Source organism: Myripristis murdjan, chromosome 21 (assembly GCF_902150065.1).
Source record: "Myripristis murdjan chromosome 21, fMyrMur1.1, whole genome shotgun sequence".
Lineage (NCBI taxonomy): Eukaryota > Metazoa > Chordata > Actinopteri > Holocentriformes > Holocentridae > Myripristis > Myripristis murdjan.
The window spans coordinates 12,892,501-12,910,160 of record NC_044000.1 but is presented as its reverse complement, the minus strand read 5'-3'; the positions used below and the strand labels follow the sequence as shown (position 1 = coordinate 12,910,160).

Sequence of the window (17,660 nt, the reverse complement as noted above, 5' to 3'; positions counted from 1 at the left end):
GACATGATGATAGATTTTAGGTGCAAGCCCTCTGCTCCTCAGATTTCCACGTTACGGGGCAGGCAGTGGATGTGGTACAATCCTACAAATACCTGGGCAGTTTGATAGACAACAAACTGAACTTCAGTGCAAACACAGAAAGGATCTGCAAAATAGGCCAGCAACGACTTTTCTGCTTCCGCAAAATGGCTAAATTCAATGTAGATAGGACCATGATGACCATGTTTTATTAATCCTACACTGAGTCTATTTTAACATTTTCTGTGATCTGCTGGTATGGCAACCCGAGTGTAAAAGCCAAAACTGCGCTTTCCAAAATTGTAAAGGTCAGTGGCAAAATCATAGGTCCTCAGCAAAGCAGTCTCTCCAACCTGTGCAATAGATATGTCTTGAAAAAGGCGAACTCCATCCTGTCAGTCAGTACTCACCGCCTGGACTCTGAGTTTCAGAGACTTTCAGTTATTACCCTCTGGTTCCCGTTTTAGACTTCCCTTTGTAAACAGCAACAGATACAGGCACTCATTTGTCCCCAGTGCCGTCTCTCTCCTTAACTTAGGTCAGGGGAGGTGATGGTTGCCTTTGCCAGGATGTTGTCATTGTTGATGGTGGCATTGTTGCGTGCTGACATATTTATCAGTGTATTTATTTGTGTATTTATTTATTCTTTGTTGACCTTGGGTCAGGCCTGTTGTTGTCATGTCCCAGTGGCTGCTGGGCTTAGTGTCATTACCCCCATTGTCGTTTTTGTTTTTATGTGTTTTTTTTAGATCATGACTTGTTGTAAAACCAATCGCCCCTCGGGGACAATAAAGATGTTTGAATTGAATTGAATACTGCCAGAGCACACATTCTGAGTGAGTTTGGTGGGCATACTCATATTCATACACACACACACACACATACACAAACACACACACACACACACACACACACACACACACACAGCGGGTGTTGGGAGGGGTGGATGGTAAATGTTACTTGTTAGAAGTTAATAACTAGAAATGAGCTTATTCATGGAGAACACTTTTGCCCTGTAAAGTAACACATCATGGACTGTGTGTGTGTGTGTGTGTGTGTGTGTGTGTGTAGTGGTCAGAAAGAGATATTTGTTTTCTCTCTATCTGCTTCCTCACTTCAGGCATGGCTAATGAACACTGGGCTTACACATACACACACACACTCACTCACACACACACAAGCACACTCATCACACACTCATCTGTTTGTGTTTACTCAGCCTGTGGCAGCACACAGTAAAACCCATTGATCTAATCTCCTCTCAATCCATATGCATGAAAACGCACCAACACGCGCGCACACACAGACACACACACACACGCATACACACACAAACACACACAGACAAACACACACACTTGAGCAGAGAAGCACTAAACCATAAATTCTAACATCCATTTCTCTCTCTCTCTCTTGCTCACTCACACACTCACACACACACATAGAGTACACACACAAAGAAACACACATGCACACACAAAAGCAGAGATATTTGCCCTGTCAGCCAGTTAGCGCAGCACAGCGTGGGCTAGATGGTTACCCATGTTGTGGGAAAGTTCAACTCTTTACAGTTTAGTGAATTTTGTAGTTCAGATTAGACAGAACCACTTGTCTGGTTTCACTGCAGGGTGGTCTAATAGTCAGCAGCTCACATGTTCAACACCCCCATAATCACTGTGTCCCTGGGTAAAACACTGAACTTAGGCCATGTCTAAACTCAGCTGGGTCATTTTGAAAACATCTTTTTCTCTGTTTTTTCCATCCACACTAAGCCAGTGTTTTCTACTCACAAAAACACGGGGTCTGAGCTTTTTGAAAACGCTGCGACTTAGGCCACATGTTGTCACATGATCCATTTTCAAATCGGAGGTTTGAGTTGCATAGAGCGGTTAATGTATAGGTTTGTGCATGGTTCATAGGGGAATTAAAGCATTTTTTGGGGCATTTCAGTGTAGGCAGCGGGCTTCTGGACAGCTGTTTGAAAATGCTAGTGTGGCGTATTGCAAAAGGAATACCAAAACAGTGTTTTCTCATTCACTTAGCCGAGCATGGTCATGGCATTATTTATGGTAAAGTTCTGAGCAAAATGATGATAATGCACTATCTCAGTCGCTTTGATGTCCTCTGTTCCCAAAAAGCAACACATTTTGCTGAAATGATGAACCAAAGTTCAACCGAGTTACGGTCCTGCCGCTTTTAACCTCTGCTGAAGGAGGCAGTGTTTTCAGTCTTTTCTGTGGATCCATGTGGATGATGATTTTTTTGTTGTCATATGGAAATGAAACTTTTTGAAAGTGTAATGGAAGAACTTTTCTATTTTTAGCAAAAGTGCTGTCAGGTACCCTAAATCATGTTGTTAATGTCTCTTTCACCCCACTCCTCTGTTCCTCCTCATCTTCACCCCTTTCACTGACTTGTTTTATAATTCACTTCCCTTTTACCCACCTCTCAATGGCTTCGTAATATTGCTCCTTATGTGCATCTCTCAATTGTTCTCTCTATCTCATTTACTTCTCATTCACTCTCTCTCTTTCCTTCTTTTTTCTCTCTGTCCTCTAATGTCTTTTCATTCTTTTGCCCCACCTCTGTTCCCTCTTAATATCCCTCTCTCTTCCGCCCTGAGATATTGCAGCTATAAAGACAGGTGTTCAAAAGAAAGCAGGACCAGCAAATTTGTGGTTTATATGCCTCCTGGCATCGTTCCCTGGTATGAGGAGGGAGGGAGAGCTGGAGAGAGGGAGCGAGCGTGCGAGAGAGAGAAAGAGAGAGAGATAAAGCTATGGGCTTTATCTAATTCTCTGCCCCTTTTGCATTGTCAATAATAATCCATGTCAAGCAGAGAAGAACAACCTAATTTACTATAAAACCTTCAACCTTCTGTCTCCACCACTTGGGACACACACACACACACACACACACACACACACACACACATCTGTTTTCTTTGATTAAGTAGCACCCTTTCATCTACTGATTCATGTGGGAACTATCAAAAAAATGTGCACTCTACCTTTTGTTTCCAAAATAAGGTGCAAATCTGAACTAAATCCTCTGTATGAGGTCCAGGAATTGCCTTTAAAGGAATACTTCAACATTTTGGGTAAAATGCCCTTTTTCCTAATCCAGACTGAAACACGATGTTCGATACCATTTCTACCTCTGTACGTCCACTGGTTCGGTTCCTATGGGTAGCATTCTCTTTTAGCTTAGCATAAAAACTTGAAGTCTATGGGAGTCGTTAGCCTGGTTCCATCAAAGTGAAAAAGTAGACCTTACAGCAGCTCTCAAGCTGCCTTATTTACTCAGTGTATCATGTGTATTTGAAATATATGTCTTGGAAATAAGAAAAAAAAAAGAATGAGAGTCAGTTTAGGAAAAGTTAATTTGTGTCTGATCTTGCTATACCTTCAGCGGTGTGCGGGTTACTGTGATGGAGGTAAAGATAAATGTGTTCAGCAGTTACAGTTCCACCATCTTTCCTCCCTTTTCCTTATTCTGTGGTGCGAATTTCAGCGAGCTGTTGACCTCCATCATACCTGGGTTCTTTCCTCTCCCCTCCAATCACAACCCCTCACCACTGGCTGAAGAGAGCTGTTGAGTTGGGAAAAAACCTATCTTTTCAAGAGTGCAAATTTTAATGGATTACAGTAATTTTAGGCAACTTAAGTGGCAGCCAGTTATTCACAAGATGGAATTATCTATGAGTAGGAACGTTTAAGTTTCAACAGAGCAGTTTTTCGACATTTTTTGAACCTGAATTGAAATGTAGTGGGGTAAAAAAGCTTCCAGAGTATATTCTGTGTACGGTTATGCAACTGATATTTGTAGTGGACAGTCACAGTCATGACTGATGATGAAAGGTCAAAACAGGACCTGTATAGTCCTTCAAATGCTTCGTACTACATGTCTGCCCTGTCACACACAGCTCTTTCCCCCTTAACTATCTGTGCCTAAATCATAAGACCATCTCATTCTATCACCGTCCTTTCCTGAAAATAAAATGTGCCTCATTTGCAATACCTGCTGCTTTTTGTATACAGAATGACTTGTGGTGTGTGTGCGTGTGTGTGTGTGTGTGTGTGTGTGTGTGTGTGTGTGTGTGTAAGTAGAGCTTGTTGATGTTTGAGGTTTAGGCGGCTTCTTGAAGGAGCGGCACGACAGCTGGAATCTCCCTACTGAATAGACCAGGATAATCTCTGAGAGGGAGGGAGTGTGAGTGAAAGAGAGGGGAATGGGGATAAACGGAGGAAGAAATGGGGGAGAAAAAAAAAAGGAGAGAGAGAGAGAACCGGAGAGAGGAACGGAGACGACTGAGAGGAAGTAAGAGAGATTGGACTGCCAGCCAGTTTAATGGCGGCCTGACTTAATCTTTTTTTTTTTTTTTTCCTAAAGATGGAAGCAAGCCTGACTCTTTATGTGTGTGTACGCGTGTGTGTGTGTGTGTGTGTGTGTGTGCATACGTGTTCAAGTGAGACGACTTCATCCTGTTTGAAGTAACCTAATCTAGGATGGAGACCCCACCACTCCAACCCCCTACAAACCACAGAAGACCGAAACTCTAACTCTAACTCTAAATCCCTAATAACTAGCCTTTGTCAATGCCAAATTACCCCTGTATCACACACACACACACACACACACACACACACACACACACACAAACACACACACGTACACACACACACAAATGCACACACGTAAGAAAAGATATGGGCTTATGAGGATGTACTGCTCACGCTTACTCTCACATTTTTGCAAGTTATTTGTACTGTAGACGGGGAAAAATATTCAGCGGTTTGGCTGGCAATTTAAGACTTTAAGACATCAGAATGTACTCTCTCACAGACACACACACCCAACCACACACACACACACACATACACACTCACACTCCTAATACCAGCAGTTTGTGTCTCTTTCCCAGATGCCGGGCAGAGGGACAGATCATCGATTGGCACCACGCTATGAAGAAGTAGAGCGCCAGTATGCATCTTTACCAAGGTATCACTTCTCTTCTCTTCTCTTCTCTTCTCTTCTCTTCTCTTCTCTTCTCTTCTCTTCTCTTCTCTTCTCTGCTCTTCTCTTCTCTTCTCTTCTCTTCTTTCCTCTGCTCTCCTCTGAAGATTCTAATTAAAACTGAGTCTGCTGAGTCTGCTGAGTCTGCGTGTCTCTGGAGGCCTCGGTCTCAGCCAGGAGCTCACCTTATCCTCTCCCTGGGGAACAAGCACTTAGACAGGGGGTCGATACATGATCCGTCCCTCCTGGACCAGCTCTCCTTACCAAAACCCAGCCTGACTTGACTAAGATCAGTAGTTTTCATACTCATGTTCACATGAACGTTGTCTCTGGCTGCCCAGCAGTGCTGCTTTTTTACACCACACATTAGTCAAAAAACTCATTTCCAGCAATGTTTTCTAATGTGATTGATTTTCTGTTGAATTAGAAAGGCAAAGTTTTTGTATGGTCAGTCTACCAACTTTCTTGGCAAGGATTAGGGTTACTAATCCTTTACAAGGTTACAAGGTTACTAATTTTACATTGAGTTACACAAACTTTTGTTTTGACAACTTGCAAATTAATGTTAACTTGTTAATAGCAACCAGCTGAGAAATCAATGCCGATTGGTTCTGTGCCTCCCAGCTGGGTTCGGGGCCGACATTTTTCCGGGTAGTAAACTTCCGTGTCTTTTTCAGCTCGGGCACCAATTTTTGGACCCATGAATACATTTACTGTGATCTTCATGTTCAATTTCAGTGTTAAATTTGATGAACCTGTGGAAAATTATGTGTTTTTAGATTGATATCTAGCATCGACAAAATGTTTGGCCCACCATTGTGCCAGCAACAGGCCAAGTAGTCTCCGAGTTTCAAGGAACAATGTCTCAGACTCCACACATCACACACAAAACACCCAGGGAGCCCTGCACCACTTGTGGGGGACGTCATGTCCACTGTTGGCCTGTTGATACAGACAGTTGAAAATCAGAGGACAGTGAAGGGCGTTTAGGAGGGAGACAGTCCAGAGGGGCTACATGTTCTCTGCCACTCGACTCGCTTCATCTGGTGCATCTGTGGACAGCATGAAATATCACCAGCATTAGCTAACACCAAGGAACAATAACAAGTCCCCTTGTACTAATCATTCTTGAGGACACTTTCCATTTTTCTCATGGATGTGTTTTCAGAAGTTTATTGATTCCTCAGTAGACTCAGCTGAATCCAGTTTGCTTTTTCTTTTTTTACTTAAAAAAGTCTCAAATTTACATTATTTTTGTGATATTTAATAAATTAGCTTAAAATTTTATTTGATAACTGTATGGAAATATAGATATTGACTGACCATTGACTGAACATGTTATCCTAAACGTAAAACACTCTAATGGGCCATTTCCAGTCATTCACCACATTTCCACTTTCACCAACTCAGATACCACATGTCTCCCTAGCACTTTCTCCTTCTCCCTTTTCCTTCCTTTTTATTGCATCTCCCCCTACCTTTTTGCTTTTCTCTGTCACTCCCTTTATCTTGATTCCTTTTCCCCTCTTGATTCCTCTTTTCCCTGTCCCTTTCCATCTTTTTCACATCTTACCTTTGTCCACCTCCCTCTGTTTTCTCTCTTTTTCAACATATTTTCATCATCTCTTTTTTTTTCCAGTGGTAAGAGTATCGCAATAATTTACTTGGGTAGAGTTACTACCAAAGCTTAACATCATTGTACTCAGTACTCTTATATAGAAAATCAAAACTTGTTCAAGGGGAAATGACAGAGCAAAAAAAGTCACTGAAATAGGAATAAAATAGTTGTAGGACAAAACTTTTTTTTTGTTTGTTTGTTTGTTTGTTTGTTTTTTTTGTTTGTTTTTTTTAGAGGACTAAAAGTCAGAAGTCAGAATGTGCTCAAAAAAAGTAACCACAGTAGGTGTTACAACCTACTTCCACCTCTGTTTCTCTGTTTATTCTGTTCAGACAACCAGCAACAAATGTGTGTGTGTGTGTGTGTGTGTGTGTGTGTGTGTGTGTGTGTGTGAGAGAGAGAGAGAGTGAGAGAGAGAGAGTGAGTGAGAGAGAGAGAGAGAGAGAGAGAGAGAGAGAGAAAGTAAGTGAAATGGTGTGACAGACAGAAGTTTTGGATTTTTGAAAGTTTATAGCCAGGTCCCCACCCCTGTTAACGGTGGGGGATGACTGTTTCACACCTCTTTTGTGTTTGTGTGTGTGTGTGTGTGTGTGTGTGAGAAAGAAAGTGAGAGAGTGAGAAAGAGCAAGAGGGAGATAGAGAGTGTGGGTGTGTGTGTGGGTGGGTGTCTGTGTGTGATGACTTTGGCAGATGGGAGAGGGAACAGTGATGATAGTTTTGAGGTCTGGCTCCAGTATCTGTAAGGCCTGGGAACCTCAACACACACACACACACACACACACACACACACACACACACACACACACATACGCGCACACACACACACACAAACGGTATATTTTCACACTATCTCCATCTCCATCTCCCTACTTCTGCATCTCTGTGTATATTTGTCAATAAAAAGACAGAAGCTTCGATATCGGGATATAAAGATAGAGAGGGAGAAAGCCAGATCGTCTTCTGAAAACATATCCAGGCTGTTGACCTTATGAAAACATTCTGTTATTTTGCCACTGGCCCAGAAATAGCTTTCAGCCCGTGTGTATCTAGTGTCTGCATGCCTGCCTACCTGTGTACGTGTCTATGTGTGTATATTTGTTTGTGTGTATGTATCTGTGTGTTTATATTATTTCCAAGTGAGTCCAGAAATAGCTGTGGGGTTGCTTAGTAAGGTACTGTATATTTGACTCAACATCACTCAACCAGGGCATTGGGTACATTTTGTATACGTGTGTGTGTGTGTGTGTGTGTGTGTGTGTGTGTGTGTGTGAGTGCATGCGTGTGCTGTGAGACGAGGTTTTGATGTCTCTAAAATTAAAACATGACCTATCGGTGGATGATGTTTCCCTGCCTAAAGCACTAACACTTTACCTAACAATCTGTCAGTAAATGTCACGTTGTGAAATAGAGGAGAGAGTATAGTTTATAATTTGCTACTCTATAATACCTTTCAGTGTTTTGGTAATTAAACATGTCAGAAAATAGGAGATGTTGTGGTGTGTTAGACCCCTGCCTCTGGACTCACGCATGATGCACTACAAGCATTTGTGTCATTTTTTGACTATAGTAATTAAACGTGGTTGTCAACGCCCAGAACAATTTTATGACACAAACTTGTAGTTAATTTCCACAAGCTGGAATATGGTTGGGCAACATGGGTCAAAATCAAATCCTTTTTGACCAAATACCTCGTTATCAATATTATGACAATATTGGAAGGATGGCAGTTGGTACACACAATAAATTTATGATTAACAGTCATTAGTAATGTTGACATGATATGATATGATTAAAAAAAATGCACCCCTTTACTGTAATGCAGCTTTGAAAACCAGGAAAAGACAACACATATGCAAAATCACCATAGGACAGTATCCAAAATCCCATATAATATCTAGTGTCATATCCTGATATCAATATATTATTGATGAAAATCACACAAGCCTCACTTTAAATGGAACTCATTAATATTTAATGCAATAATTAAAAAAAAAAAAAAAAAAAAAAACACTTGGGCTTAAGAAAAAAATTACCACTTGTCTCAGTTGGTGGAAAATTGTCAATCAGTTGTGTTTTTTGTGTTAATAATTTTCTGAATATGCTTTCAGTCCATTCCAGTGTAAATAAGAGATGTAAAGGTTATTATTTTGAAATCGCTCTGAGGTCTTGCGTGTCCTTGTTCTTTGAATACTCCACATTTAGCTCTGACATTTTGTAAATCACACCTTTTTTTCCCCAAATTGTTGAAAAGTTAAATAGAGAGAGAGCTAAATAGGAGATGGTGTTTTTTTTCTGTGGAGGAAATCTGACGACATGGAGGAGGAAAACGCAGGAAAGGCGAGGACGGAACAGAAAAGCTCCTTTCACTTGAAATCCCCCAGGGTCCCTTCTCTCTCACCGCCATTTTCTTGAAATTACCTCTCCTCTCCACAAGCCCCTCTTCCCCTATTCCCCACATTTCACTTGCTCTCTCTACTCCTCTCTCCCTCCATCTCCCACCATCGCACAGAGTGTTGTTATTATACTGAAACAAATAACCCCGCTGAGTGTGTAAATGTGTGTGTACGTGCGTATGTTCTTGTTCGTCTACCCTTGTGAGGACCAGGTTGAATTTTAGACCTTCAGAGTAAGGAGGATATTTTGTCTGGTTTGTCGAAGGTTCAGGATTTAGGTGAAGGTTCAAAGTAGGATTAAGTTTAGGTTCAGGCCAGGGAATGAATGTAGTCAGTGGAAGGTCCTAATAAATATAGTAAAACAAAGGTGTGCCTGTCGTTCTGCAGTCACTGACTATATACATATTGGCAGATTGCTATCACAGCGTGTGTGTGGTCAGTATTACTGGGTTGCACCCCAACCATGTGCACCATTACTGCATCATTATCCAGACAGCGTGTTTTCTACCTTCACTTTCTGACACACACATTCTGTCTCAAACATACATACATATATACAAACATACTGTACAATTAAAATGATAGTTCACAGTTGGCAGACGTTTTTACCCAAAGCGACCTACATGTGAGTTGTACATATACAGCACATACACACAACCTGTCCATCTTGCACCCCTAGACAGTCATTTTCTCAAACACACATTCAAAACACAGAAGCACACACACCACCATGCATGTTCTGCTGCTGTTAGATGACAGCCTTGTCCTTCAGGGGCCGACATTTCTTACAGATGACGATGGCCTCTGTAACGTGAAACACACAACCTGGGTGAGCGCTGTAAAAACAAAACTCTGTTTTCAATCACTTTGTCTCACATTCGGTCTTAAAAATGTTGTTTTTTCTTTAAAAAAAAATCTAGCAGTGGGATGAGATAGTCCCACTTGTTCCAGTGCTAATCGACTTGTCTCCAGATTTTTGTTGAAACAAGCATCATTCTTTATAGTAGTGGGCTGATCTGCCTTATAAGGCCTTATTTTTGGCATATTTATACTTGTTCCCAGAAAAATTCCTGAAACAAGTGAAGCTGTATTGGAAACAAGCTATTTTTCACTGGTTTAGAGAAGAAAACAGATTGAAAAGAAAACACTGAATAAGAGACCAACTGAACTCTTAAGATGATTAGAGATATTTGCAGTAAATACTTTGAAACTTTAAAACAAATCCAAAACACATTTCTGCATTCCAGGTACTTCTGTTGTCCGCGTATGAAGCTGTTCCAAACACGGCCTCAACCCAATTAGGTTATCCAATCGTGCTGTCCTATTTACCCTTGTTATTTATCTTATTGAATTATAAAGAGCCAATCAGAATTGTTGTCAGGGTCCCTGGCAAGGCTGTCACTTCCTTGTTAGAGTGATAATTGGATGAGTAGTAATTAGAAAGCAGATGTTTTTTCTCTCTGTCTCATGTGCACTCTCCTTCACTCCCTCTTTGTCTCTATTCATTTGAGTCACATTTCCTCTTTTTCTCTTCTCCTTCTATACTCTCTCTTACTCTCTTGCAACTCCGCCTCATTTCTTCCTCCCTCCCTCTGAACTTGGGTTAAAAAGGGCATTGTTGAATATTGTTTCCCTCCACTGAGGAGGGAGATGGAATGCCTCTCACTTCATCTCTCTCTTGAGAAGACCTCCCAACCAGACCCAAGATTTTCCCAGACCACTTTACCACTGCAACACAATCTGCCCCATTGTCCAGCAGTTTGCCTGTGTGCCTCCGGACTCATCAAGCCTCTGCTTGTTTGTTAGCCATGCAGGGGGTCCCAAGAAAGACCCTGCCTCTTATTCTCTGTAGCTCACACTCGTTTACTCTTTCTCTCTCTCTGTCTTGACCCTGTCTTGTTCCTAGCTTCTAGCGTTTCTGATGTGTTCACCCGCTGCTACTTTAAAGAGTTCTGGACGTAACTTTGATCTCAAACACGGTCTCTAAAAATGTGGGTCACAACCCATAATGGGTTACAGAACTGGTGGGTCCCCACATGAAAAGAGTGTAACATGCATTCATAAACCTGGAGTCCAGGCTCAGAGAGGAAATTCTTCTTTTGGGGTCGCAGGTGAAGAATGTTTAACAAGTATCGAGTTCACCAGAGTTGAACTGGTTTTGATCAAGTGTGTGCCTCATGTGGCATGAAGGATGTTCGTTACAAAATATGAAATTTACCCACATAGTAGCAGGACAAAGGCAGGTGGTGGAGGTGATTTTTGAAAACATTTCTTTGTATGACAAAAGAAAGGGAGTTATAATTCACCTTTCATTGGGTTTTTTTGTTTGTACTCCTGTGAAAGCGTGGTCCACCGGTTACCGTGCGCAGCACTTCTCATCCTGATGTGCTTCTTAGTTGCTTGAGAGGCACCAAAACATTCATTATTATCACTTAATACACTTTTGTCTGAGGAACAACATTTTTTTTTTTTTTTTTTTTCAATTGTGGCAACAGACCGAGGTGAAGATCTGGGCGTAGCAGCTTAGTGACCATCAGAGGTTCCTATTTGTTGCCACAAGCAGAAGTTTTTACACAGTTTTTCAAACTATCACATGATAAAAATAAACATGTATATATGTGTGTGCATTGAAATATTCTATTTCCATTACACATTTTATCACACGCTGGTGAATAGGCACATACATTTAGCTTCAACTTAGACAACCCAGGTTCAGCTCCTAATCGTGTAAAAAGGTTTTGTACTGTGAGGAAAAGCCTGTATTGTCAGCAGAGGCTTTTTTCTAACCATAAACAAATTGTTTTCATTGCATCAGGTATGGAACAAATTTTCCATATATGTTTTGCAAGGTATCATTTTGTGTGTGTGTGTGTGTGTGTGTGTGTGTGTGTGTGTGTGTGTGTGTGTGTGTGTGGTATCCTGTATCACTTTGACTTGCCTTATTATGTGAGCATGCTTGCAGGTGTTTTTGCGATGTTCTATTTCCTTATTACAAAACTCCTCTCCATGTATCAAATTAGTGGCTATTGAGGGATTGTAATTTTGTCAGCAATTTGTACGCTCTGATCACATACCGAGCAAAATGGACTCAGCTTGAAACTATTACATCTTTCTGAGGGATGCCTTATGGGCTCAAGATGTGAAATAATGGAGGTTTTCTAAATGGGATACGGTATTATCAATAATGGAGTCCATGGTGTTTAAGGAATCCACCGAGACCATGTGTTCTACGCATCATGCACTGATTATGTTAGGATACTGCTGTAATTAAATGTCATGTTATTTTTGAGTAATATCACTCAATTTGGATAGATGTGGCCCATCCAGACACCCAGGGTGCAGCAAATTCAATATTATATTTATGCTATCAGTCTGTCCTTATGGCTATTATATACCCAAATATCTAAAGCTGAGATGGTTAACTTTTTTTTTTTTTCATCATTTAACATGGCATTAGCAAGGTTATCATTTTATCTGTTTTTTTTGTTTGTTTGTTTGTTTGTTTGTTTTTTCAGTTTGTGAAAGAAATTTAATTTAATGCAGTTTAGCTTACAGAGGACTTCTGCCAACTGAATTGTTTCTTTTTGATTTTGTGATATAAGTAATTGCATAGACTTTGGAAATTTCAAGATGATTTTAAACAGCATCTCTTCATTATTATTTAGTGCACAGTTGACAGTGTCAAAGATGAGAGAGAGAGAGCAAGGTGGAGAAAGAGCTGTGATGACATGAACAAAGGTTTTGACACACTGATGAGAGATTTCCCGAGCGGCTGCTTTGACTAAATTATGTTTAAATCATCAGTCCTTCTGATTTCTCGCTATATTTTTCACTCTCTCTCCAAATGGCTCGGCCACATTATTATGAGACACGAAACACCACTCCAAATCCCCATTGTTCTGCCCTCTCTGTGTTACTGAGGCAACAGTCTCCACCATCTGGAAGGCCCTCGTCCCTCGGTCTCTCTCTTACTTTCCTCTGAAGGGCTTCTCCCTTTCCGCCCTCTGTCTTTCTCCCATCTCATTCTGCCTCTTCTCCTTTTTCATTTTTGTTTTTCTCTTCTCTCCCCTTCTTATTCTCCCTTTGTCTATACAGTTTCCCCCTTTTTGTATCTCTTATCATTCATCCTATTGTTTCCCTCTCTCCCTCTTCAAGCTTGCTGTCTTTTCTCTTTTGCAGTTCACACCCATCCCTCACCACATTTTCCTCTCTCGCCATCTCCCTCCTTCATTTGCTCTTTACTGTCTTCCCATCTTCCCCCTGTGCTTGCCCCATCTCCTCCCCTCTGTCTGTCTGTTTCTCTGTCTAACACTTAAGCTCTCCCCGTGCTCTACCACCCACAGTAATATGCGCACACACACACATACACTGGGGAATGTAATCATGTTAGTTTCCTGGACCGGTCAATTTGTAATTCATGATATCCATGTGGATTAATCATATTTGACAGAACTTTATTGACAAAGACAGATAGGAGCCCCTGAATGGTGTTTAGTTTCATTCAAACGTGAACTGTATGAACAACCATCCGGCTGTGTGCACACGTGTGTGTGTGTGTGTGTGTGTGTGTGTGTGTGTGTGTGTGTGTGTGTTCCTCTAAAGTAGGGCCCATTATGCTCAGCAGACGCTGACCTTCAGGATGCCAGTTCTCTCGGGGGCAACACTTGTTTCTCCGCCTTTTTCTTCTTCTCTTCTCCTTTCTTCTACCCCCTCTTACTTTTCTTTCTTCTCTCTCACTTTCTCATTTTCTGCTCCTTTCTTCTTCCTGCTCTTCATTTTTTTCCCTTTTCAGCTTCACGAGACGCATCCCTCTGGGAGATTGAGTCTATCCCCTCTTTTTATTCCCTTTTCTCATCCCTTTTTCTTTAGCTCTCTGAGGTACAACTTGTCTGTTTCTTTTTTTTTTACTTTTCTTCCATCTCATCTTCTTCCTCCTCTTCCTCCTCAGCTTTCCCTTTCTTATCTTTCTCCTCTTTCTTTTTCACATGGCTCTTTTCTACTCTCTTTCAGTTTCACAGCCTCCTTAGCCAGAACTACTTTTTTTGACGCATCTATCCTCTTTGCCCTGTCCTCCTCCTCCTCCTCTGTTCCTCCTCCTGCAAACCTCTCTTTTCCTCCTATTTCTTCTCGTCCTTGTCCTCTTCTCTTTCCTCATCATCCTTATTTTCTTCTCCTTTTGGGCTCAGCCCTCTGGGTTAACACCTCTTTGTCTTCTGTTTACTTTAACTTCTTAGCCGCTTTACATTCCTCTCCCTTCCCTCTGTCCTTTGCTCCTTGGTTATTTGAAAGGAATACAGATGAAGATTATATCTTTTAGTGTTCTGCTCTTTGCCTGTAAACCCCTTGTTGGTCACCTGTCTTATCCCAAATTTGACCCTGTGTAATTACATCTTAGTCACGTCGTTTGACAAAACAAAATCAGTAGTCAGGTTGAGAAACAAGGGGATTGCATCTTTAACCTGGCTGTTAATAGAATTCTCAAACAAATACCTTCTGATCTTAATTTTTCTCATGCTCTTAACCCCTTGTGAGTACCCCTCCTACCAAAGGCCGTTTTAATCTGATGTGCTTGGCATTCAACTTTCTCGTTCATATAGCGGGTGCCTTGTGGAGCAAGCTTACCAAACCACAGCTCTCGGGTATGACAAGGGCAGATTTGGCATTTCCCCCAAATCAGTTTTGTTCAGGGGTATGGCTAATTAGTTTGTACATAATTTGAATACAAACAGTGATGGTTGGGTTATTCATCATGGGTAGGTATGCACTTAAAAATAACCAGACACTGCTTGATTCAGAAAGGGGTTGTTGCGGTACAAACAAAGTCAGGCTCTGCACTATTGGCTCAGAGATCTCAGTTATATCAAAGTAACACTCCAGACTCTTTAAAGGTGCAATGCTCAAATGTCTGGGGCTGATTGAACCTTGTGTTAGAGATATCCTCGGAGCTGGGAAGCCCAAATTAAACTTCCCACTTCCCACCGAGGTGCGTTCCAGTCTGTGATTTTTTAGCATGTACGTTGCCCATTAAGCATTATCTCACATTCTGCCGTCAGATAAAAAAATGTGTTGGTGCACAAACTGAAATAGCACAGTGGACAAATCCAATAACATATCACAGTTTGTATGTTTGTTTACAGTTTTCACCCGGAAAGTTTTTGTTGTAGTCTGGAACTTGTGTTTGTGTTTCTCCTCATACCTCAGTCTCCCACTGGGAAGGGTGTTAGAGAGCAGTTTTCCAAATGGGATCTTGCACCTCTAGTTACCAGGACATCTTGAATGCAGCATAAGTGACAGCATTTAAAATCAACTATCATAAAACATTGAATAAACACATAATTTGATGGATGAGTCCACATGGCTTACACATTACTTGTCTGTTGTTCATTTTTTGTCAGTTGAGTCTAAAGGGTGCTCACTTAGATAAAACACTGATCATTTAGTTAGTTTACCTTTAGTAAAAGACTGTTTAGAGGCAGTACGTTGTCATTATAGAGATAGATCCTTAATGCTGGTTCTGTAAGTTAGTTAGAAATTTGCTTTTTTTCATCTGGCAAATTTCAAAACCAAGTTTAGGATTTTTTGTGTCATATGTCTTATTTCTCTCACTTGTTTGTGTTTTTGGTAATAAATGTGTAACTCAAAACTCAAAACACAAAATGAACTGGTGTCAGTAGCGAGATTCATGAAACTAGAAGGCAGAGTTCATATGACTGCTCTAGCAAAACTGTCAATGGCCACGTTCCCGATCAAATGGTTGTTAACTTTGCCAAATGGTGTTGGACGTTCCTATGTTATGACTGTGTATTTGGTATGCCCCTAATCCTGCTGGGTAATACCCGTCCTTAGCCTCTGACCCCCGTCTGAAAGTGTTTGGTGGGAACTGACCGAGAGTCATGTGAGGTCGGCAATCAAGGGAGGCTGAGTGGCTCCTAACACACACACACAGTCACATTGACAGCTGAACCAACAGTACCTTGTCTTTAACACACACACACACACACACACACACACACACACACACACATACACACACACTCGCACTCCTTAACCACTTTACCATAAGTAGGAAAACAGTTTAGTGTCTTAGTGGGCTTCTTTATCTCCTAATAAAATAGAAACCCTCTCAGCTGCATCGGGCTTTGCTCTCTCAGGCTCAGCTCTGTGCTGTTCAGGTTTTGGCACACAGCTGGAGGTTTTTTGTTTGGGTGATAGATAGATACATAGATGCATAGATAGATAGATCATCAATCATCTGGAAGCTTCTCTCCCCTGGTTGTTACAGTCAAATATGCTGGGGAATCTTTCTTGACTTCTGATGATGTTATTGTATATATTTCTTCCACATTTACATTTATATATGTGTGTTTACATTATGTTGCTACGGTTGCATCTATCGGCCTGTCTGACGGCACATTTTTTATGGACGTAATTACCAGAGTGGCAAATGCAGCAATTTAGCACCTACCAAACACAGGTAAATATTTGCAGTGGTGAGTAGATATTTTTATTCCACCAGACACAGTGATGGGTTATATAAAATAGGGTGTAAACACACACACACTAACACACGCACACAGTGTTTGTTTGTTTGTTTGTTTGTTTTTTCAGTGACCAACAGCCAATGATTTTGGCTTTCCAGTTTCCTATTTTTGAAAACAGGAAACTCACAGCACAGTCAGATATTGTCCAGCCAAAAAAAAAAACAAAAAACAAAAACAAACTATGCAAACTATGCATTCTAACAAGCTTTATTCACTGATACACCTTGTTTTATTGCACACTGATGTGACAGCTGCAGGGTGTAACCTCAGTGCTCTCAAGAAGAAGGAACTCTGAACCCCACTCCACCACCCCTTTAAATACAGTTGTAAATTGTTATGTTTATGTAATTAATTATTAAATAAATAAATAAATAAAATAATGTATAGTACCTAAAACCTGAGTGGCTTCCACCAGACATTGTAGCAGGTTAATTTATCTCGGTGATAATGAGCCATGAACCTGATAGAGACATCACACCTACAGTGCAGGTTCCCCCAAACAATAGATGATCTGATGAGACTTTAGAGCACCTGGCTGCCTAGATTTGCATATTAATGTATAAAACACTTTCTTTTGTTTACCAGTATCTTGACATAGAAATATGAAATGGCCTAAAAAAATAATAATGATCTCATTAGCATAAAAGGTTATGGGTAGTCCGTCGTGGTCATTATTGCAGGATATTAAGCAGCTTATGTGCTTCTTATTTTCGTTTTCATTTCATCCTGCATACACTTGCTAATTAGCTGCAACAATTAGATGAGGCCACTTCGGTCAGGACACTTTCCACTGTTGCTCCTTCCTGTCAAACATGGGTCGAAGCTTTTTGTTCATATTCCAACTAAATGTTGCTGAATATTAGAGCATTCGAGCATCAGCCATGTAGGACAGAAAGTGCAGACAGTCACAGGAAAGAATTAGAAAATTTCACGTACTGATCGGATGGGGGTTATAATGGTTAATTCATTGCATCGATTCAGCCACTTTAAATTCTGCCAATTCAGCTGTATTGATCTGCTAAAAGAGGTAAATGGAATGAAATGCCTAAACTGATATGAAATGCTTTGAACAGT

At 40.9% G+C, this 17,660-nt stretch overlaps 1 protein-coding gene across 3 annotated transcripts in view; it reads left to right on the top strand.

Annotated features, from left to right (window-relative positions):
* The window catches only part of LOC115379838 (partitioning defective 3 homolog B-like), a 283,828-nt gene that overhangs the window by 256,637 nt on the left and 9,531 nt on the right, over nucleotides 1-17,660 (top strand). For all 3 annotated transcript variants that reach the window (XM_030080760.1, XM_030080759.1, XM_030080758.1), the window contains exon 23: nucleotides 4,943-5,019. In XM_030080760.1, the coding sequence (XP_029936620.1) occupies nucleotides 4,943-5,019 (77 nt within the window). The remainder of the gene's footprint in view (nucleotides 1-4,942; nucleotides 5,020-17,660) is intronic.